This window comes from Phaenicophaeus curvirostris, chromosome 3 (genome assembly GCF_032191515.1).
Source record: "Phaenicophaeus curvirostris isolate KB17595 chromosome 3, BPBGC_Pcur_1.0, whole genome shotgun sequence".
Taxonomy (NCBI): Eukaryota; Metazoa; Chordata; class Aves; order Cuculiformes; family Cuculidae; genus Phaenicophaeus; species Phaenicophaeus curvirostris.
The window spans coordinates 84,563,118-84,585,507 of record NC_091394.1 but is presented as its reverse complement, the minus strand read 5'-3'; the positions used below and the strand labels follow the sequence as shown (position 1 = coordinate 84,585,507).

The following is a 22,390-nucleotide window of genomic DNA, read 5'->3' as shown; positions in this document are numbered from 1 at the left end:
AGATCACATGCTCCTCATGATTTTCATTGGTGTCTTGGAGGATGGACTGGAGAGCACAACGGGCAAGGGACTATAAGCTCCATAGGTTTTGAGTATTGTGGAGAGCAGATTTGGAGTCCAAAGTGATCTTTATAAAATGCAGAAATGGTTAAAGTGATGAGATGGAAATTCAGCAAATGTAAGTTAGGCCTGTAGTGAGGAAGGGAAAACAAGTATATCAGTCTAGACAAGGGATATCTAAGTCGTTAATAGCACCGTGAGAGAGCATGTGGTGTTGGGATATCACAAGCTGAATATGAGTCAACAGCCTGATATGACTGGGGGAGAAAATGGGGAAGAGACCAGACTTAGCATAAGTGGGAGTCTTGTGTGTAAGCTGTAGTATATATTTAACTTTTTTCTGTTGGCTCGCTGTCGCTCTGCTGGGATGGGATCCACAGCAGGCTTCACATCATGAAATAATATAGACAAACTGGAGAAAGCTGGGAAGGGAGCTGTAGGAGTGAGCAGGGATTTGGAAAAGACAAGTGAGGAAATATTGAAACAGTTGGGTCCAGGACGCAAGGACAAAGTTGAAAAAAGACACAAGTACAGGAGGGTTGTAGGTGTGAGGAATAGCTGAGAGCCACCTTGAAGAATATTTGCCTTTGTCTCAAGTGTGGAAATAGACTAGATGATGTTTTTGAAGTCCTGTTCTATCTATGGTTCTGTCCACCAAAGGAAAACACACATTAAAAATGCAAAACAAGAACAAAAGTGATTTAAACCAAGGGTTCCTGTTTGTTAATTTGAACTGTGATTATATTCAGCATTTTAAATAACCGTGGTTTAAATTAATCCCTCATGTTGCAGTGTTAGCATCTTCTGTTTATGGAGATCTTTTACAATGCCTTTTTATTTATTTTAAAAAAGAAAAAAAATTAGCCTTTGCACCTTGGTGTGATAATCTCTTTGAGTGTGAGTTATATGAGTAATGATGAAGAGACTAAAATGTTCTTGCAATTATTCTGAGGTATTTGTTTTAATGCCTTGTTTTTTCAGTAAATTGGCTGAATCCATACTGTAAAAAATCTAGACATCTCTTGAAACAATATCGTCCCAGTAAATACCAATTTCTTAAATAGGTAACACTTGCATAAAGAAATATCTTCCCTCTAAAAATCACCTGCTTTCCAAACACACAGCTCATCCAGACAGTACTGTACTGGTGACATTAATTCAATGAGGAGACCAGAATGGGAGCCTGCTAGTTATTTTTCATGTTTGATTTTCTTCTCTATGAATATAATATAAAGATGGTTATGTTATGGTGATTATACCATGCCTTTTTATTTTCTGCTGCTGAGTGAAATAATGTAGAAGGATCTTTTTTTTTTCCTTTTCCCTGAAGAATGGAACATTTGACCACAATTACCATTTTTTACATTAGGTAGAGCACCTTGCTGTCTATTACCACAAGTGATTTATTAGTACATAGGGCACACTTTGAGAAACAGTGTCTGACTAGCTAATGGGACATAGTGATCACACAACATGATGCCTGCAGAATCAAATTATGTTTGATGTTTAATATAAACCCAAGCTGCAAAAATAAAACTTAAAACAAACCAAAAAAATCTTCTAAAATGAAAACTCAAAAGAAAGCAGAAACCAGGTAATTGCTTGGATAAATTTTCTTCTTCCAGGACATCTGTGCTGAGCAGAGTGTCCAAGGCAAGAGAAGAGCTGCTTTCTGCCCTTTTGCATTCTGCTGTCCCGGCTGTATTGCTTCCTCTGTCTGTCTTTCTGCACATATGTGCCACCCACCTAAGGAAACGAATAGAAATGACTGATCCCAGTGTGGCACTTCAGTCCGTCACAGTGATTCTGACCGGGAAGATTTTTTTGTGTATAATACTAGGTTATACACACACCAAGACTTGTGCTTCTGTCAGTGAGGAGGGCACACACTCACCTGCTGGCACAGAAGCACTTATCATCCACTGAGCTCCATTTAGCCAGGTGCTGAGCACCTTTCATCTGAGAAAAAAGGATTCTTAATAGCCACTGCTAAAGATGTTTCTGACTGGTGTAATGTATTAACAGCAGGGATGAAAGAGTTAATTCATTTTCCATCCATAATTTTTTCCTTTGTAGAACTGATTTGACACAGTCTAGCAGGGTGCTGTTACTGAAAAATTGAAGCACCAGGTGTGATTAAATAAGATCACACGTTTCATTCCCTCTTTAATTTCACATCCCCCTTCAGCAGCTGTATCCCTATGGTTTCCTATAGTTGGAGAGCACATTGCATTTACAGCAGGCAGCTTGACACATTGATAGCATGCACCATTGGTCTGTTGTGAATCAAATCTGTTTGTGCACACGAAATATTTATTGTTTGATGGAGCAAACTTATTAATCTGTTTATTTCTCAAGAGTACAATATAACGGAGTACACTTGGCTAATGGAGACAAACCAATCCTGGTTCCTCGGTGTATCCAGAGGTCCATGCATGGAGCAGAACAAGTTTCATTCCACTGCAAAGAGAGTAGAAAGGTAAAGACAGTGGTGAACTTGGGATCCTTTTTGTGTTCTTACCAAGCACAGCTCTGTAGGATCTGTTGAAGTCGCTTGCTTTCTTGAGATTTCATGGCCTGCCACTAACACAAGGAGATGAAGCTGTTGCCGTCCTGGACACTGCAGAGCAGCAGTACTGGCACAATGCACAGACTGTAACCTTCTCCCTCTGCTGCTGGGTCAGAAAGGTAGCACTGGGTTCACAATGGTTATCTGAAGTTGGAACATAATGCCACAAGAAGAAAATGATCAGGTTTTTAACTTTCCATTGTTTTAGAATAGTGTTCCTATGAAAAACTGAATTGGGTTCTTAGAATATTGCTAGCAATTATTCCAGGCAACGTTTCCATTTCCAAACCCCGTCCAGCCTCGCTTCTCAGCTAAAAGTAACCCAAAACAAAGAAAGTTATCTTTTTTTGTTTTCTCAGTCCTCAGAGGAAGAGGAGTTTGTTTGCAATGCTCTGACACTGTCAGCTGCAGTAAAAAGTTTGTGCATATGCCCTTGCCTGTGATGTTCCTGTGCAGCTTTGCCACAGTTAATACAAAGAACAGAAGTCTGTGCTGTGTGGTGCATCAGTATACGATCTGATGGATTAACATCCTGTGGTGTCAGTTCCAGGGCATAAAGTTCCTGGGAACACGGGTTTGGCTGTTCCTGAGGAGGCAGACTCCTGTAGCTTTGTCTTTGTTTTCTCCTCCTGCACCTCTGATGCTGCACTCCACTGATTTCCTGCTGCACTCAGTGGTGATATCATGCATTTATACAGCTATGATGTTTCGTAATACAGTACAGTAACGCTTCTCAGCAATTTTGAGCAGCATTTGCCTGTTGCCTATTTATAAACATGAGTATACAGCGGTCTTGCTTGTCCTCCAGCACCCGTAGCTCCTTGTTGTAAACAGCCAGCTTTTCTCACTGAGAACTTGTCAAAAATGCATCCATCAAAATTAAACAGATAAACTAAACAATTAAAATTGTATCTGAATACCTTAGCTGTTCATTCCAAGTGAAAAAGGCTTTGTTTGCTGGCAATATTCCCACATAAAAGAAAAAAAGATACCAGGGAGGGTGACATAAGTCTGGAGGTTCTAGGAGTGAACCTGGGCCTGCATTTGACTATAAATAATGCCTAAGAACACCTGTTCATTCTTAAATTTGATGTTGGAAGCAGCATTGGGACCAGCTCATTTGATGTCTCCTTTTTTTAAATCTAGCTGTGCAGATAAAGCTGGTTGCCTGTAGTGCCCTTAAAAGTGATCTGACATTTATGCAAACATGACTTAGTTCATGCAGGAAGAGATACTTTTTGATCTGTAAGAGGACAAAAAATAAAACTCCAAAGGAAACCATTTTTCTTTTCTTTATGTTAGTAGCCCAGTCTTCATGGCAATGGAAGAAGCTGCTGTGACCTTTCTTTCCCTGTGTGATACAGACTGAGCGTGACTGTTTCATCCTAAGCAAGGCCAGTATCAAATCAATGGCTAGAACCAACTGTGCCAGTTTCTGTGTAATCTACAGCAGCGCCTGTGTTTTCTGCAGATACTTCTATAGCAACTCTGAATTGTCTAAGATTACTGCTGTTGACATAAACATGACTATTTCTTAACTGTGTATTCACATATGCACAATGGAGGTGTTTCAAAAGGCAAAATCATGTTTAAGTAGTTGTTTCTTATTAAGCTGGGGATTATTTGAATTATCTTTTGAGGTCACGGTAAATGGCTTAAGAAATCTTTCAGGTTGTGTAAGTTACATAATGTCAACCTAAAGTATTAAGAAGTCCAGTGTTGACCCTTTCGGAAATAATAAGGTTTAAAGGAACCCACATTTTGCTCTGGATGTTTTGGGAATTTGAGTCCTTAGGCTATTCTTGGTTTCAGACTGAAGCATTAAACCTTTTAAAAAAACAAGGTAGATATGTTCATGCCACTCCCTGGTTTGTGGAGCTGTTGCTTTAAGGGAAATGCAAGGTTAATATTGGGAAAGTTGGCAGTAGCCCTTATTCCTCCTGCCAATACAAAGCAGTGTGTTATTTTCCCTACTGCTTTCCCCATACTTCTTTTTTCTTTAGGTGGATGAACTTCTCTTTCTTGCTTAAAAGTCAAATGCTTCTGCCATCAGTACTGCTTTTCCAGCAAGGTCCTTAAACTCTGCTCTTTTCCTCTCCACATGCAAAGCAGTCTTCGCTCACACCTGCTGTGTGTTAGGATCCTTTTCCCTGAAGAAAGCACAACATCTGTTTTGTTTCCTCTATGGAAAAGGGAGGGACAGTTCTCAAGAAGTTCTCCTTCTTTCCTGCTTGCTAACAACAAAAGAGATATTAAAGAATTTGGTGTTTCTGGAGAGAGGAAAAAGCAGTGGAGCCCTAGACAGGAAAAAAACAGCCATGGAAAAATAAATTGAACATAATTTGAGCTATAATTAAAGGTCTTAAAGAGAAGCTGAGCTGCCAAGTTGGAAAGAAAAATGTGCATTTTGAAAAAAAAGTAGCACTATGGAAGGATGTGCTTGGGGTTACAGTGTAGAGTGGCCATTCAGGACATCTTGGCTCTACGTCTGCTCTGGGCTTGCTGGGCGATACCAGTCTGGAAACTTAACTCTTATTTGCCTGGATGGTCTGTATGTAGAATTAGGTGGTATTTCATAGTGCTTGTAAGCACAAGGAGATGATAGAAGTTATTTAAATAGAAGCTGCTGTGGCATTGCAGTGATGGCAACTTTTTGTTCGCTGTATTAAAAAGAGATGATATCCTTTAAAATATGGGTAGCATTGTGAAATGGTGTAAAACTGCATCTCTGAGGAATCTATTGTTTGCATTGTGTAACCAGCAGCTTCAGTAAGGGTGGTCGCTTCAGAACGAGTTAAAAGGTCAAGTGAAAAAGAGTGTTTCATAGAACTTCCTAGAGAAGGACCTTGTGGTTTGCCTGCGTCTGTGCACGTTGCAGGTGACTTTGAAAGCAGCAGATTTTGTTACATACAGCCTGCTTGCTACTTAGAAGCCAAAGTGAAACCGGAGGCTTTAAGTTGAGTTGTCTGTGATCTGGATGGAGGAAGATTTCACATCTGTGAGGGAGCTTCTGCTGTGACATATAATAGGAAGCTCACAGGCTGCATGATGTGATCAGTGGGAGAGTAGGGCACTCCTGCTGCTGTTGCCTGGAAAATCCACAGGCGCAGCCTGCTTTAACCTAATAAATAAGCATTGCAAACTACCAATGCTCCCACTTGTGATGTGGCTAGAGAGCGTGGCTTACAGATGGCTAGTTCCATCATTCATAAATTCTTAAGCACATATGACTAAATTCAAAGATTTTTATCTTTTAAAGGTGACCCACAACTCTTTAAACTCCCTTTTAAGCTTACACTTGAATACCTCAGCCTCTCTGACAGCACTACCAATTTGCACTTGGCAAATCTGGGTTTTGTGAGACAAATGCAAAGTCTGTAACATGTTGTGACTTCCTTCTGCAGTACAAATCAAAATAAACCAAAGTTGTTCTCTCCTGTTCTCACTACTGGTATCAAACCGATCTCCAAATAGGCATGGAAATACAGCAGGAGGCAAAGTAAGATGTGGATTTTGGTAGCATCTTGATTTAATCTTTTTATATCTATATTAGCAAAAAAGTACATTCTTTGGTGGTTATTTTGTGTTTTAAAGGCCAGTGTAAATAACACTTTCAGACGTGTCAGTGTAGAAGATATTTGTTAATAGTATTTCAGGACTCTCTTAATTCACCAAGCATATTTTTAGTATATGTTTCTGCAGGTCATTTTGGATGATCTTCTGTATTTAAAAATTCACCTGACAATTTTACAACCTGATAACAATCTCACAACATGGTATTTATCCTAATCTGAGAATTTGGGACACATACTGTGGTTTAATATGGAATAGTCAGGTTTTTGGGTGCATTGTCTTTAACACCTTCATGGTAGTCTGCACTTTAAACCACTGGTGACCATTCTGTTCCCTCTCCAATGCTCACTGTGATACCCATACACATTTCCCAAACATACTGCTCACTTCTGTTGTTATCTCTCTTTACTGGAGTAAACCACCAGATTTCCACCATTGCCATCCACATCTCTGTCGCTGGTAGCTTGTGCATAAGCAGCGAAGAACTGTGCAACAGAAATACTTTAAAAAAAAAGTAACAACCAAAGAAACCCTGACTACTGGAAACAGAAGATTCAGAACTTAACATTGGTTGAGTTGCAGCAGAAGTAATGAAGTGTGAAATGTGCTATTCCCAACCAGTACACCATGCTGCTTTGATTTACAGAATATATAATTATATAACATTAACATTCTGGTACATCAGTCTTTGACAAAAATTGAAATGAAGACAGACAAATGCATGAATCTATTTATAAGACAATTATTGTAATAGAGGTGGACAGGAATATAAACCTGAATAATTTTCATTATTTTAAGATAATGCCTTTAAGATCCTTTGATTTCGTGCCCTGGTAAATACTTGCATGCTGTTGCAAACCAGCTTGTTTTGTAAATCTTTACTAAACACTTACGGAGGGCCTTCTAGCATACTTCTAAATCTGTCTGAATCCTACAAGCATAAGACCAGGGATCTGCTTAGAGATCTGCTTTTGAACGTTAGGGGTAAACTGCATGTGAGACTGGTTTTCCCAGCCTGACCATGGTCCATTTAGACCAACGTTCATCCTTTGGCAGTGGCCCGAATGAGCTGGTTAACCAGATGTACAGTGCTACAGCAAGTACAATGAAAAGCACCGCATCCCATCATTCCAGGCATCTGTGTCAACCACAGAGTTGTTAGAATATAGATGCCCTTCTATTTCATTTGCTAAGAGATGACAAATGTTTACTGTTAATGATTCCCACTATATGATTACAGAAGAAGAGGAGAGAATTGTTTCCTAATCTTCTGCAGGCAAATTTCTCCTCTGAGATGCTGTTAGGTCCCAAATTGACCTACTGTGCTTGTGGTACGCTCCAAGTATCTTTTATTTTAACTGTTTTTAAGAAAATCCACTGAGTCTGCATTGCTCCGGAGACTCTTAGTGGTCTCTGTTGTCATTTGCTTCCATGTAGCTGAGGCAAGAGTAAACAAATTATTAAAATTGGATTGGATTGCTCAGGAAATGAATACGCTTTTTTAACATGCTCGCTTAAGGACAAGTCTCCCCATCACAAACCTGCCACCAGGACACCTGCTCTCCTTGAAAGGCCATGTAACTCACTTTCCAAGGCTAGTCAGCCTCTTCTCCTCCTTGAGTATGACGTTTCCTCTTAGAGTCAATTTAGGAGGCTGGGAACTGCATTGTTTGGGGTTTCTTTTTCACTTATACCTTACAGATTTTTTTTTCAACTGAAGAATAACTAAATCCTCAGGCTTTGTTTTGTTGTGTTGTGTTGTTTGGGTTTTTTTTCCAGAAGATGTATATTAAAAATCAGATTAGCTTTCGTCTTTCTACTACTAATGATTTATATCAAGCCCGCAAACAACCTAGGGGATACAGAGTGCATTTGCACAATCTGCTTGGGTCAAGAGATGACCTTTCTGAGTTCCTGTCTCCAGAGGAAACACAATTGTTTAGTCTCTGGGATGCTAACAGGGCAGTGTTGAGAGACAAGCTAATTTTGGTAGCTTCGTGCAGAAAAAAAAACCCTCTGAAACTTAATGACCTTCTGTAGGGGAAAAAGGCTTTAGGCATGAAGATACAAGCAGAAATCAACAAGATTGTCATCTGGGGAGTGGAGAGAATACAGAAAAAGGAACAACTGGAATACATTGTATGTTTGAGTTAGCTAAAAGGTATTATTTTGACATAGAAGCACAGCTGACAGAGCAGGTAAGGTATGATTTTCAGCATCCCACATCACTGTATTTAAAACAGTTTTTGATCCTTCACAAGGAATGAAGTGGGATTTCTATTAAGGAATACCTAATGGTTAGTATGTTGCACATCATGAAAGACATTGAATCAATGCAAGACTTAAGTTCTGAGAGTCATCAAGTGATGTGTTTTATAAGCAGGAGGAAACTGAGGAGCATAGTAGGAGATTGTACTAAGTTTGGGGAAGAGGGGTACATTTCTGACAGGAGCAACAAGAAGCTCGTTATTGAGATTGTGCTGAGGCAGGTCATCTGACTTGTACGTTTTGTGGAAATGATACTTGAAAAGGTGGATCTGGTTTAAAATAAATAAATAACAAAATAAAGTAACTGTTTAGGATACTTTTATGAATGAGTAGTTTTCCTAAATGTACAGATCATGTCAGCATTCATACAAGGGTGGATGGCAGCATGGCATGGGGATGTCTGGGAGGAGAATTGTTCTCTCTCACCGTGGACCACAACATTTCTTAGGGAAAAAGAAGCCTATGTTGAATAGGCTGAACATGAGCCAGCAGTGTGCCCAGGTGGCCAAGAAGGCCAATGGCATCTTGGCTTGTATCAGAAATGGCGTGACCAGCAGGTCCAGGGAGGTTAGTCTCCCTCTGTACTCGGCACTGGTGAGACCACTCCTTGAATCCTGTGTTCAGTTCTGGGCCCCTCACCACAAGAAGGATGTTGAGGCTCTGGATTGAGTCCAGAGAAGAGCAACAAAGCTGGTGAAGGGGCTGGAGAACAGGTCTTATGAGGAACGGCTGAGAGAGCTGGGGTTGTTTAGCCTGAAGAGGAGGCTGAGGGGAGACCTCATTGCTCTCTACAACTACCTGAAAGGAGGTTGTAGAGAGGAGGGTGCTGGCCTCTTCTCTCAAGTGACAGGGGACAGGACAAGAGGGAATGGCCGCAAGCTCCACCAGGGGAGATTTAGGCTGGACATTAGGAAAAAATTTTTCACGGAAAGGGTCATTGGGCACTGGCAGAGGCTGCCCAGGGAGGTGGTTGATTCACCTTCCCTGGAGGTGTTTAAGGCATGTGTGGACAAGGTGCTAAGGGGCATGGTTTAGTGTTTGATAGGAATGGTTGGACTCGATGATCCGGTGGGTCTCTTCCAACCTGGCTATTCTATGATTCTATGAATACTAATGGAAACCAGATATAGCAGCTTTCACAGGTTGTGTAGTCCATCCCTTTGCGCTGAAACAAAATCAGTGCATAGAATTTATAGTCTTGTCTGGAAAATGGATAGAGTTATTTTTAGTTGGCAATATGAGCGGTTTGGTAGCATATCACAAATGTCAATTATACAATGACCTATTATAATACTAATCGGACATAATGTGTCCAGTCGTGTAGGAATCATACAGTTCCTGAAGGACATGATAATGGGATGTTAACTTACTCAAATTAATTTGTATGCTACCAGCCCCTGGCCTGTGCCCTTTGGTGGTGATCAAGAGAAACAAGCTTGTTCTTACAGAGACAGTAAGGAGGAAGATCTTCGAGAACATAAGCCAGTGTACTGAGCCCGAGTATTTGGGTTTGTGGTTGGATTTGGTGATTTTAAATATCTTTTCCAACTGAAATGACCCTGTGATTCTGTGATTTGATTAATCTCTGAGAGGAGAAGATGACATTGTTCCTGTACCACTTTGGGGATTCTGGTATTGGGGGCTGTCTTAATGCAGAGATTGGGATGTTGTGCCAAAGCAGCTACTTGGAGAATGAGTTGCTGTGGGACTTCTCTAGCTGGTATTTCACGTTAGACAGGTGGTGCTGGGTCTTGCTGAAACTCCCACTGTGCAAAAGGCTGGCAGATGCTTTGCGCTGACATAACATTACCAACTTTTTATGATATATGTGCCAGAGGAGTTCAACATATCCCTGAGCTAGCTCAAGTCTTTCTATGTTCTATTTAGGAAGTATTGACAAAATGGGCGACATTATCACTCAAGTCACTAATTTATACCCTATAAAAGGACCTGGGCAAAAAAAATAAATAAAGGAAAAACTCTAAACCAAACCTATTTTCTGCTCCTATGCTCCTTCTGCTGGTTATGCAGAAGCAGTAAACAAGCCCTATTCCCAGAGCTGTGCTGACAGCACTGATGATGGTGGTGCACAAATTAGGAGGTAAACAAAAAGCCATGTTAATTTCAAGCTCCATTAGAAACACAGGCGGTAAAAAAAAAAATCAATGTCTCCCAAACAGAAAGGTCAAAATTGGTAGGGAAAGAAAGTTGGTTTTCTGGTAGGTATAAGACTCTTTAATTATTATTATTTCTTTTAAATTGGGTGTAAGCAAGAAGAACCTACTGGTCAGTGTCACGTTAATGACTATCCACTGAAAATAAACAAGTAGCAAAAATTGTTTTTAAAGAAAAATATACTCAGCTTTTGCTCAGGTTGGGATTCGTGTACTTAAAGGCTGTTTCTATTTTAAATTTTGCCTGGAGGTTCTGTGGATATTTGGTTACATTTATAATCTTTGCATGACACGTTTGAGGGATCATTCTTTTAAAAAAGTGTAATCATCAGATTTCACTGTTTTCTCTTGACATAGTCTATTCTTGGATCCAAATCCTTGGGGCCAGTTAGTTTAAATTTTAGGCTTTGTTGTGCATCCAGATTAATTCTGGAAATGCATGTGTGTCATTTTGTTATCAGGGCACCTAGTAGAGGATGGCAGGAAGAACAAATACTGCTTTATAAATTTTTGGTTTATGGTAGTGTGTCACCTTCAACTCCACTAACATTAAATGTTTATCACTTCATGTGATCTTTGCTTTGCATATTAAACTAAATTTCACATAGCCATGTTAAATTATGTATGGTGATGGAGTTCTGCGGTACGGTATTGCGGACCAGTTCTTCAAACGTGAATGCATATGCAAAAACTCTGGCATATAAACATCCCAGACTATGACCTTACGGAGCAACGTTACTCACTGCCTCTAAGTTTTTGAGGAGCTGGTGGTCTTAGTGTGGCCACAGAATTCTGAAGGTTATTATTCTTATGCTTATAAATCTGCTATAACTATACACATTTGGTGGAACCTCTTTTGATCAAAAGCAGTGTTGGGAACAAGTCTGTTAATGCTTTTTCATTTTCCAGCACCAGCTAGTCACATTTTACTAACACTTGTTAGTGTTGATGCCGTGTAGTAGGCAATAATTCCCTCTGCAGAATAGTGCCAAGACACAGGGAGTTCAAAAACCATGTCTCACGTATAAAAATGTATTCGTGCTATATTTAGATTGGTTTGAAACCATCTTCCACAAAAGTATAGTCAGTATTTTTGAGTCAGGATCTTTGTGACAGAGAGCACAGTTAAGAGATACAAAGCAGTGCTAGGTCAACACATTTCCTTACAAACAGCTGTATCTCCTCATTGTCTCTTCATCTCATCCCTAAGACACAGCTTGCACTTCTAATTGTTGTTCCCTTCAGTGGACATTAGCATGCTTGTTAAATTGGCCATTTGTGTCCTAGAACTCCCCTGCCTGTCCGGTGACTCACTCAGACCTGCATTTTACACACCCTTGGAGAACACGGAACAAGTTCTCTCTGCACTTGCAGCTTCTGGCCCTGAAACTGTTGAGCATCGCATCCAGTCCTCCCTTATTGCTTCATTAACCACTTAAAACTGCAGTTGTTGTGAGAAAAAAAGTAACTTTTAAAGAGAGTGAAGTCTAAAAGAATGCATCCTCTTCTATGGATTTCAACATCTTTGTTTCCTTTTGCTTTTACAAGTTGCCAGGTCTTTTGTTTTCCTCCCTGGCTGTGCTGTCCCGCCAACCATACTTACTTGTTTCTTAACACAATTGCCAAAAAAATACTTACTCTATCTGACAGTAATGTAATTAAGGCGTGAGGGTAGCATATAGAAGTCAGTTCACCCAACCATAGTTGCACTGGGCGTATATTGCTAACAGCAGTTAAACCTTGTTCGTGTGGGGAAGTAAGGAGTAGCAATTTGAGGCTGTGTAGAAAGATGATACAGTGCCAATTTTCTAAAATTCCTCTGATCTGTTCACTTTCATGTTCAAGTTTGAGCTCTCTAGGTTAATGATCACCCATATTGAGAACATGACATTTGTATTTATTTCAGAAAATTGTACCTTTTGTCTCTCTAGAGTAAACAATGTTGTGTTCTGTCAAAACTTTAGTTACAAACATCCTCCTGTCTGCAAGTCTGAGGTCAAATACTGCCAAATAATCATAGGAAGCTACCATTCGGTGAGTCTTGGGGCTTGGCTAGTTGGTTTTTGTGTCTGTCTGATAATTAATTATGAACATCATGTTGAAAAAGACTCTGAAACCAGCCTTTATGACATCTGAGTAGTAATGATTTCAGTGAAGCTTGAGGGCATACAAGGTGCTCACCGTTTACTACTACAGTGAATTCTTTCAGAAGGCTTTCCTCTTTTGCAGCACAATTAATTTTACGTTTCATTTACCGACAATGGCATGCACTTAGCTTTATAATATTAGTTAAAATTGGTTTATGATGTCAGTCTTATTTTTAGCATGCTGAAAGCAGGGGAATAATTGAAGTAGGCTGTTGTACAATTTAGGGCTTGTGGTGGACTTAGGAAGATGAGGACATGCCATTCCTGCTTCAGTTGGCCTAGAGGGAATAGCTCTTCTCTTTAACATTTCATTGTAATCTTTCTGATGATACCTCAAATTGTCAGCTTGTGCCTCATTGCTTAAGTTAAATTCCCAAAATAAATTCTGATGTACCTCAGAAGTTTAAAAATTAAATATCAGTGATATACACCAGTAACATTGAAGTTCAGTATGTAATTTATTTTGTTTTAGTTCTTTTTTTGAGTTCTAACTTGTCTCCTGTGCATTAATACCAATGAATTGGCATTGTAGGCTGCCGCAGGGTACTCTGCTGGTCATGCTGAATAGCTTTAACAGGTCATGATGTTATATTCTGGGGAAGTCTTAGTAAATTCCCAGGATGAAAAGCAATTAAGAAGTATTTTGTCTGGGGTTTTCTGACTTGTTTTATACAATAGTGCTTTGATTCTGAAATGCTTGTTTTTCTAATCAAAGTGATTTTTAGTTTTTCTGCGATTAAATGAACATGTTAGGAGGTCAGTCAGGCATTGATTAAATCTGTTTTGAGGTTCACACAGATTTCCATAGCCTTCCTTAAATCTTGTGATGACTTGGAGAAAGGCACATTCATAAATGTTTCCTATCAGGAGTGATGTTTCATCATCAGTTTGAAGGAGGAAGAATACTCTGAGACATCTACACGTGAATGGCATCTTATTTGACTTGCCTTCAGGGAAAATCATGTGTGTAGATCATAAGGTTGGCTCCTTCCTTTGAGTTTATGGAACATGTGCCTCTGTGGTTGCTTTTCTCTATGAGATAAAGCAACCACTGGAAATCACTGAAACTCTGTGGATGAGGATGCACAACACACAAAGCTCAAAGAGCAGCAAGACCTTCATTGGCCAAACGAGTCGGTCCATGTGCTGACTTGACCTTACTCACACTTTTTATATTTGAAGAGTAGGATATTTGCCAGACTCATTCTGAACTCTCACTATGAAACAGTTTTTCTGCTGTGCTCAGATCTAAAAGGTATCTATTTTTATTGCTGTCCCCATCTGAAATATTTCAGGCTAATGAAACAATAGGATTGGTGTTACCTCCAAAGTATTTCATTTCTACTGAATAATATCATACAGAAGAATACAAATCTAAATCTGAGCAGTTGTCTCTGCTGCTGCTTTTAAAAGATGAATTAGCTTAGTAAAGAACTGGCAAATACATGCCGAACATTTTGTGAGGATCGCTGATTGTGAAGTTTTGTTAAACTGTGCTTTCTCCAAGCATGTACAAAAATAGGAACTTTGGAAACCATGAAGCTGTGTCTTTTTCACAACTGAAGCTATTATGAGACTGCAGGCAGCATTCTTATTCCCTCTTCCCCTTTGAAAGCTGAACATCATCTCAGAAACGTGAGGCAGGAGTAAATGTGGTGCTTAACATGACTGACTGCTCAAGAAACAGGTACTATTTACCATTTTAAGCTTTAGCCAGCCATTAGGCTTTGCAGCACTGAGTCTCATTACACTTTTATTAATGAGGTCATTAACAAAGATATAATACAGACTTTTCTTCCTGTTAGACATGCAATTCAAGTAAGTGAAGACTTCAGATATTTCCAAGCCAGTGTTACTGTCTTTATGAACCTGCCTCTGTGATGCCTGTAAGCACAAGCAAAGTGAACTTCTGCAGGGAAGCGCCCCCCCTGCCCCCGCAAAGTGACGGGGAATACTTTTCAGGCCTGATTCTTGTGAATAAATTAAATCTAAGCTGCTTCTCTTTTCTTTCAGCCCTTCTTAGACTCCTTCCCTCCCTGGCAACTTTTATGGATAAGCGAGGTCATTCCCCATTGCTGCAATTCCACATCCCATCACCCGTGTCTAAGTAATGATATCACCTATGGCGTTCCTTGGAAGAGCTCTCTGAGAGCTACTACAGAGTCACCCTACAGTCTCCTTCAGATCCCACTTGATGAATGTGTGTTGCTGGTTGGAAGTCTGCCAGCGCTTCAGCTACTGAAGTGTGCTGCCTGCTTGCTGTTTTGCCGACCAACATTGTCTCAGTGTTTCCTTGTGTCTCTGCATCTGCTGTGTTTGTCTTGTCTTCGGATATGTCTGCACTGCCTTCTCCCTCATGTTGTGGAGAAACATAATCCAGCAAGGGAGCTCAACAGAGTCTACCTGTAGAAGGAAAATCTTTGACTCTACTACCATATCTCCTTTTCTTGAGCCAGCTCATTTACCATACATTACACTTCAGTATACAGACTGTCTTTTTGGTTTGCATTGAGAATGCACTTGGCGTGAGGAGTAGGGGAATGTTTTCATTACTAATAGGTAAATATGTTTTCATGTGAATTAGACAGGGAGTGTATTTCTATACATTACAGAGCTGCCCTGTAATGACATGAAAAATCACCAGTACTCACTTTTTTTTTTTCAACGGCGTGCTGCTTGTGCCCTGCCTGGCTTCAGAACACATGCAGTTGTAAGAGCAGGCTCCCTCTGTCTCTTGAAGGTCTTAAATTAACATAGTTGTTTAGAGTATAATGTAAGAATTTTAATTTATCTACTGATGTTGCTGCAGAAAGGCCATTAGAGAATGATCTCTTAATGAAACTGCCAGTTTGACGTTTCCCTGTCTCCTGAGTGTTTTGATAAATATATTATTTTACAGAAGATTTTTACTTTTCTTTCCTTGATGCTGTTCAGATTGGACCTAAGAAATGCTTAACTGCTCTGCAACATTGATTTTTCTTATTAGCTTTCTAGAAAAGTAAAGGTGAGGGACAGAATAAAAAAAGATGAGATTTGAAGATGTTTTCCAGCTCTTTTAGCTGTTATTTCATCTTGCTGTTTTACCTGCCAGCCACTGGTGAGAATGGCTACATTTATCTAGTAGAAGGCAGTGACTATCCTGAAGAGCTCACCTACTAACCAAGGCAGAAGGTAGGAAGCATCATGTGAGGGTTGCTCTTTAGGGGATGAGGCACAGAGTCACCGAACCACATGCTTTAGGTTGCATGGGAAATCTGTGCTGGGACCAGAACTGAACATCAGCTCTAAGTTCCTCCAGCATCTGTTCCTGAGGAAAAATCCTCCTCTTAAGGGTTTTCAAAACCCTGTCAGGTAAAGCAATTCTCTGAGAATCTGGAAGGGGAAAAAGTGAAAGCAATGCCAAACGTTGTGGTTCCCTTCCTACCTCTGTGCCACTTTCAGCAACACTAATGAGACCTAGCAGCCTTTTTCGTCCGACCTGTCTGCTGAAGACTGGAGGAAGGTGTGATTTATTAGCTAGGACCGGCATGGATAGCATCATAAATCTCCTCTAGACTGCAACAATTAAAGTTGCCAAGACTCTCTGCTTTGCCACATGGAATCCACACGACTCTGACCAGATTTGACCAGCTTATTCTGCTAAATGAGGGTGTTGAAATGACCGTCTGGATTTTATTAATAAGTGTATAAATCTGAACTGTAAGAGAGAAAAAAGATGAACTGGTGCTAGTATATGTGTGACATATACTTAATAATAAAACTTAAACCCTTATACAGCCTGATACAAATTACTTGCTCTACTGCGCCAGTTCTGCCACAGCTACACATTTCATTTTTGTGATATTCTCTGTGACTGCTCGACTAATAAGTGCTGAGAAGGGAGAGTAATAGATAGATAGATGCATCTGGTATTTATAGAGGACTGTTTTAATGGAGCTAAAAACCTGATGTGCTCAGCGTTCCTTGCAGCTGCAGTTGTGTTCGTGTCAGTAATCCTATCAGGAGGGTTGCTGGTTTCCAGAGTAATTAGAACCCTGAAGCAAATAAACACCAAATGAATTCTCTTCTTTTGAAGTAATCTTTTCTCCCCTTCTTTTAAATAGCCCTTCTCTGGTGTAATTATGTACCAGTTATTATAACATTAAAAATCATTTTAAGTGAATGAATGCTATTTTTATTGGTTTTGTTCTTTGCTAATTATTATGAACTAATTGTAATTTAAGACAGTCTTATAAAAATCTCATTTCATTGCAGAATGGCTACTGACTTAAGCTGCTTCCCACCTTGATCCCAGGGAAAGGCAGCAGCTCTAGGTTGGGTTGATCTAAGCCAGTTTGGTGGCTTGCAGCACATGTGGGTGGAGTACAAGTTGTTCCTCAAAGCCATTTTGATAAACTCCTGCCCTTCTAGCATTTAAGCCATAGGTTAAATATAAATTCACAGTACCGTATGCTTGCCACCAGGGAAGTGGTGACAGAGATGCTATATGATAACACAGTCTTCCTATCTGGCTTTTTGTGTCTGTGTCTAGGATAATACATTGAGCCCCGAGCAACTGGTTCCTGAAAAGATACTAGCAGGAGTCCAGAGGACAATAACAACCCATGCAGTCATCTGGGGAGGGTTTGACTCTAAACTGTGGTATCTTCACTGTTTATCTTGGTTATTAATTTTGCAACATTTGCAGCTTCAGTCAGATGTTTTGGATTTGTGCTCACGTATGCTGAGTTACGGTGTATAGGCGCTTGGTCATCTTTGTATAAACTCTGTCATCTGGTTTGCATTTTTTGGCTCTTGTATTCAAACCGGCTTCAAGATTAAAAAATAGAATAATAAGGATCAGTTACAGCTACATGAGCAAGTATATATTAATTGACGTTTACTGGTAATGAGGTATGAGAATGAAAAACCCACCCCACTTCTCAGATCCCAGCTTGAGCTTTTAAGATTAGCTGTTACAAGAAAAATGTCTTTGTACTCACGAATTGAGCACATTCAGCCCAGAGTTACTAGCACATAATAAACAGGGAAACATCTACTGACACTTTCTTTAATGGACTCATTCTTTAGACTAGAACCACAGCTTTTATAACTCAGGTTCTTAAAATGCCTTTTATAATGTCATTTCTTAAACAGCCTTAGCTTCTGCTGTCCTGTAACAGCAATCCTCTTCCACCAAGAGGACCAAGATGGCACAACCCTCTGGCTGTGACCCAGCATGTCTGCGGAAATAACTGAGAGTGGTCATATGGAGATACTAAAGCTTCAGGTGGTTCCAGTATTTCTAAAATGCTATCCAAAGTGGAGTTCAGGAGATGCTTTTACAGCATTGGCTGTGCTCACAACTTCCCTCCTTTCTTCACACCTCCTGCAGTTATTTTTGGGTAAGAGAGATTTATAGCAATAGAGCAAATTGCCATGTCAAACCCGAGTTCAACTTTCGAACTGGCCATTGCTGAGCAGGGCCATATATACACAAATACATAGGGGAAAGATAAGACAAATCTACTAATGCTTTAAGTCAATCCATTTGTGATACAGCACATAAAATCCGCTAAGGAGAATTATGATGTTGTGAGTTACGATTACTTTATGCTTGAATGAAAGCATCCACTTGTAGGTTTAAGGGACTCAACCTCCTACACAGTGACTTCATTCTTTAGGGTGATTTACCTTAATTTTCCTCAGTGTTTCCATGGTTTGGATTGGAGCTCATGAATGCTGAATTATAGTGTATAGACCATAGTTCATCTTTTTCTGAACCCTGTATTTTATCCTGCCTTTTTTACCTCTTGGCTTTGAAAGGCATCTCCTGAGGAAAGAGTGTGGTTTTGTGCTTGTGATACATCCCAGAGGCTATTTAGATAATGGTTTCTTGACAAGGAGGTGCTTACGGGTTTTTTGCTAAGTCTTTTATTCCAATTGTGATAAATTTGTGCTGTATAACTGTGAAAATAAAACCCCTGTAGTTTCTTTTCAAATGAGCTTAGGAGCGTACCATCCAAATGCCTCATGCTGTCAGAGAAGCCCTTAACACCTACTGTTGCACACACTTCTGCTGATCCAGGAGTTTTTAAGCAAGGAGAGCAAGATATGCTTCATAGATGTGTATCAGCCCCAAAAGGAAGAGGCAATCCATTTAGAGAAGATTCTCTTTCCTGAAAAAAAATGAAACGACTGCAGAAGGTCTTGAAGTCTTGCAGTGGTCTGCCAGGTGGCAAATCCCAGAAAGATATCTGGTCACAAATAGTACTAGTATGTCTGGTACAGCCTTCTGATTGATACTTCAGTCAGCTAGATAGAAGCGAAGATAGAAGTGAAGCACAGGTGAAGAGTCTAATCATGCCAAAAAACTCACACACTCACCCATACCCTATCTCCCATCTGAGAAAAATGAACATAGCCGTTCCCTTGGAGCCACAACAGGCATGAAAAACTAGTTTCCTACTGCAGCGAAAAGTTAGCAATATAGAAAAAGACACTTAATTAATTTTTGCTCTTAATAACAACGCGTCTAAGTTTGAACAATTTAGATGCAATTAATGGGACAAGAAAATAACAATAACAAAGAAAAAGAAAGCTAGATTGTGATACTATGCTCCTTCAATTATTTCTTAATGCTGAATAAACACATTGGTGAGAAAATTGTAATTTGTAACTATTGCACATTGCTAGAAAGAGCAATGTTCTAGCCAGTGCCAGGTAGGCCCTCAACGAGCTAAACAATTATTTATAGCATTATGCATGTACAGAAGCAGCGAATTGCAGGGATTGTGTAGATTTGGTGAAAGACCATGTCAGCCTGTTCCAGATTGGTTTAGGGGAGAGAGAGAAAGGAGAGGGGAGGGATGGTGATGTCTATCACAAAGGAAAAAAGCGATGAAATGCGACCCTCTTTTAATTAAAGGCTCCCGCAAAGTAATTTCCCCCTTTAGCTTGTGATAATATGTTTTTGGCAGGAAGAGTAATGTGAACAAAACACTTTTCCTTATAAGCAAAATCAAGGAGGGCAGGCAAATTGTATTCAGTAGCAATTTGTTGGAGAATTTGTCATTTGTTTTTGAAGAGCGCTTGGCATTGGACAGCAGGAGCAGGGTGTTTTGCTTGTGCCTTGTGAATGGCAGCAGCAGTGGGGCTTGAAAACCTTTTAGAGGAGGCTGGGGATAGTCTCCCATGGGAAATTATGGAAAATACCTGTCAGTCTTAATGGAAACTCATCATTCCAGAAGGAGACTAATGTGCTCTTTGGAAGTATATTTTATCAGCTTTAAGTCCTCTTTGTGGTAACATGAAATAAGGTAAATACAATTGCAGCAGTGAAGACTTATAAATATCTCCCCAGTTTGGGGAATTTAAAGAAGAGCTACACAGGTTCCCTGTGGATATTTGAACAGGGTGTAAATAAGAACAAGAATTTTCTTTTTTTTCCTTATTTTTGATAATTTCTAATACACTTATTCCTTATTATCTACCCATTTGTGACCAGATTGAACCAATATGATTTATTTCCATTTCCCAGCCTAACAGTGCTTTCATTGTGAAAGGATCTTTTAAGGATGTATGGCCTGAAGTGGTGGGGCTTTTTTTTCCCCCCACTGGTTAGATATCATTTTGGTCTGTATCCTTAGAGGTTTTAGAGAAGTGCACCACTCTTTTACATGGGTGGGAGAAAATACACAGCTGATGTAACTTAATTAGTATATAGTGTCTCTCATTGTAGGGTCTTCTACATAATATGCCCCAGGAAGGTTTTTTTATAGAGATGAAATGCAGCACCCTGTTGAGCAGAGAGACTGAATGACCCTGAAGTGGGTCTGCATTTAGTGAGCAATAGCCAGGAGAAATCATGCTGCATCTGACACACAATGGAGTGCTTTCCAGCCAGAAGAGACACATGCACAGTGCTAGGGAACAGCTGATGGCAAGCCTTTCTGGAAGAACAAGCTGTAACACAACAAAACTTAATCAGTGCTGTCCTCCCTCTTTCCTGTCCTGTATGTCTTTATTTCTGCCTTGTGCATCTGCTACTTCTGTTGAAGACATTATTTTAGACGTTAATGTCTAAAACAGGGATCCTGTGGAGGAGTCTTGCAATGTGACGGGTTTACGTGGAGGCACGAAGCTTTAGGAAATGGCCAGAGGTTAGAGATACAGTAGTTGTTGCTGGCAAATCTGTTAAAGCTAGAGGGAAGTGGAAATGTAAAAGCGTGAAGAAAGTCTAAGCACCATGCTAGTACCCAAATTTACTATCATACAGATAAGGGTAGGGTTAGGTTCAATGTGATAGACTACCTTGGAATAACTGGCAACAGAGTCCTTCCCTTTGATCTGCTGATCCTTTGTGGTCCCTTTTCTTTAATAAATCTAACCATTAAAAAAAAAAACAAAAAAAATCCAAAAAAAAACCAGACCTCAGCTTGCTCTTAATCCAGTGATTCTAGAAGCAGATGAGTTGTTGTTGTTGGGCTTGTCCTCCGGCCAGGTCAGAGAAGAAGCATGCATTCACACGTGAAAAGCAGCGGGGAGGAAGGCTGGTTCTGACAGCCACTGTAATAAACCACCGAATCTTTATGAGCTTTAACAATAATTAAGCAGTGGATGTGTCCCACAGTAGTACCCACTGGGGTTTTCTCTAAGGCAGATTTTCACTGCAGAATTAGCTTGAGATGCTCTTCTCTAACTAGCATAGCTCAAGTGAGAGTGACCTCAGTGCAAATGAAACCTGAGGTGCTTGTGTCCATGTTACAGCTTGTGGGATCGCACAAAAGCATCCTTAGTGCTACTGTAAATACTCAGACATCCTTGGTGGAAGGGATATGATACTGTCTCGTTGTTTGCATGCGTCACAAGGCGATGGCAGGAATTGTGTTACAATGCTGCAGTTCTGGTAGGCTCTAGTGGCAGCCCTTTCTGTTCCCAGAGAATACCTAGTCCCACTGCTGGACCGAAATCAGGAATCGCTGTTATGGTAGAGGGTGGTCTTTTCAGAGATTCCCCCTGTCTCCTGCCCTTGAAGATATGCACAGTCTGGCAGTGAGGTGGCTGCAGGCTTACTGGAATGTGAACCAACACTGAAGAACCTCCTAAAGAAACCGTTGCTGCTGCTTTCACTGCTGCCCTGAGCCTGGTGATCCCTTTGTGAATCTTTCATACTGATCCATAGTACTTTGAGGGTTTTTTTTCTGTTGGATCAAGACATATTCTGACTCCCCTTCCCTCTCAAGGGAAGAGAGAGCAGGCAGAGACTATCCCATCTGAACCCTTAGTAGAACCTTCTTCCCATTTCTTGCCTGTAGCTCTTTCACCCTCCTACTCTAGCTGGACTCCTAGCCTGGTATCTTTGACTTACTAGACACCAGTCCATCTGAAGCTGTTACCTGATTCAAAGTCAGAATTATTGTGTCCATTAGCTGGCATCTCCCTCAATTTCCCCACATTTTGGCTTATGTCTGATTTTGTGAATGGTGTTCATGTTCTGCCTTCTATTCGTATTCCACGTGTTCTCAGGACTGCTTCTCTTCACAAGTTTGCTGGTGCCTCTGACAGGGGCAGAGGCATTTCTGGCCATCTACCAAAAATACTAGAGGAGCAAGGTACAG

The 22,390-nt window shown here is 40.2% G+C and overlaps 1 protein-coding gene across 4 annotated transcripts in view; it reads left to right on the top strand.

Moving 5' to 3' along the window:
• The window catches only part of SAMD12 (sterile alpha motif domain containing 12), a 213,500-nt gene that overhangs the window by 104,961 nt on the left and 86,149 nt on the right, over positions 1-22,390 (top strand). Inside the window, exon 5 of one of the 4 annotated variants that reach the window (XM_069854578.1) lies at positions 14,805-17,992. The exons of 2 other annotated variants lie outside the window; for them this stretch is intronic. In XM_069854578.1, coding sequence (XP_069710679.1) covers positions 14,805-14,902 — 98 coding nt within the window. In that variant the 3' untranslated portion in view covers positions 14,903-17,992. Of the gene's footprint in view, positions 1-14,804; positions 17,993-22,390 lie in introns of those variants that run through there. One more of the 4 variants, XM_069854579.1, reaches the window with a different exon arrangement.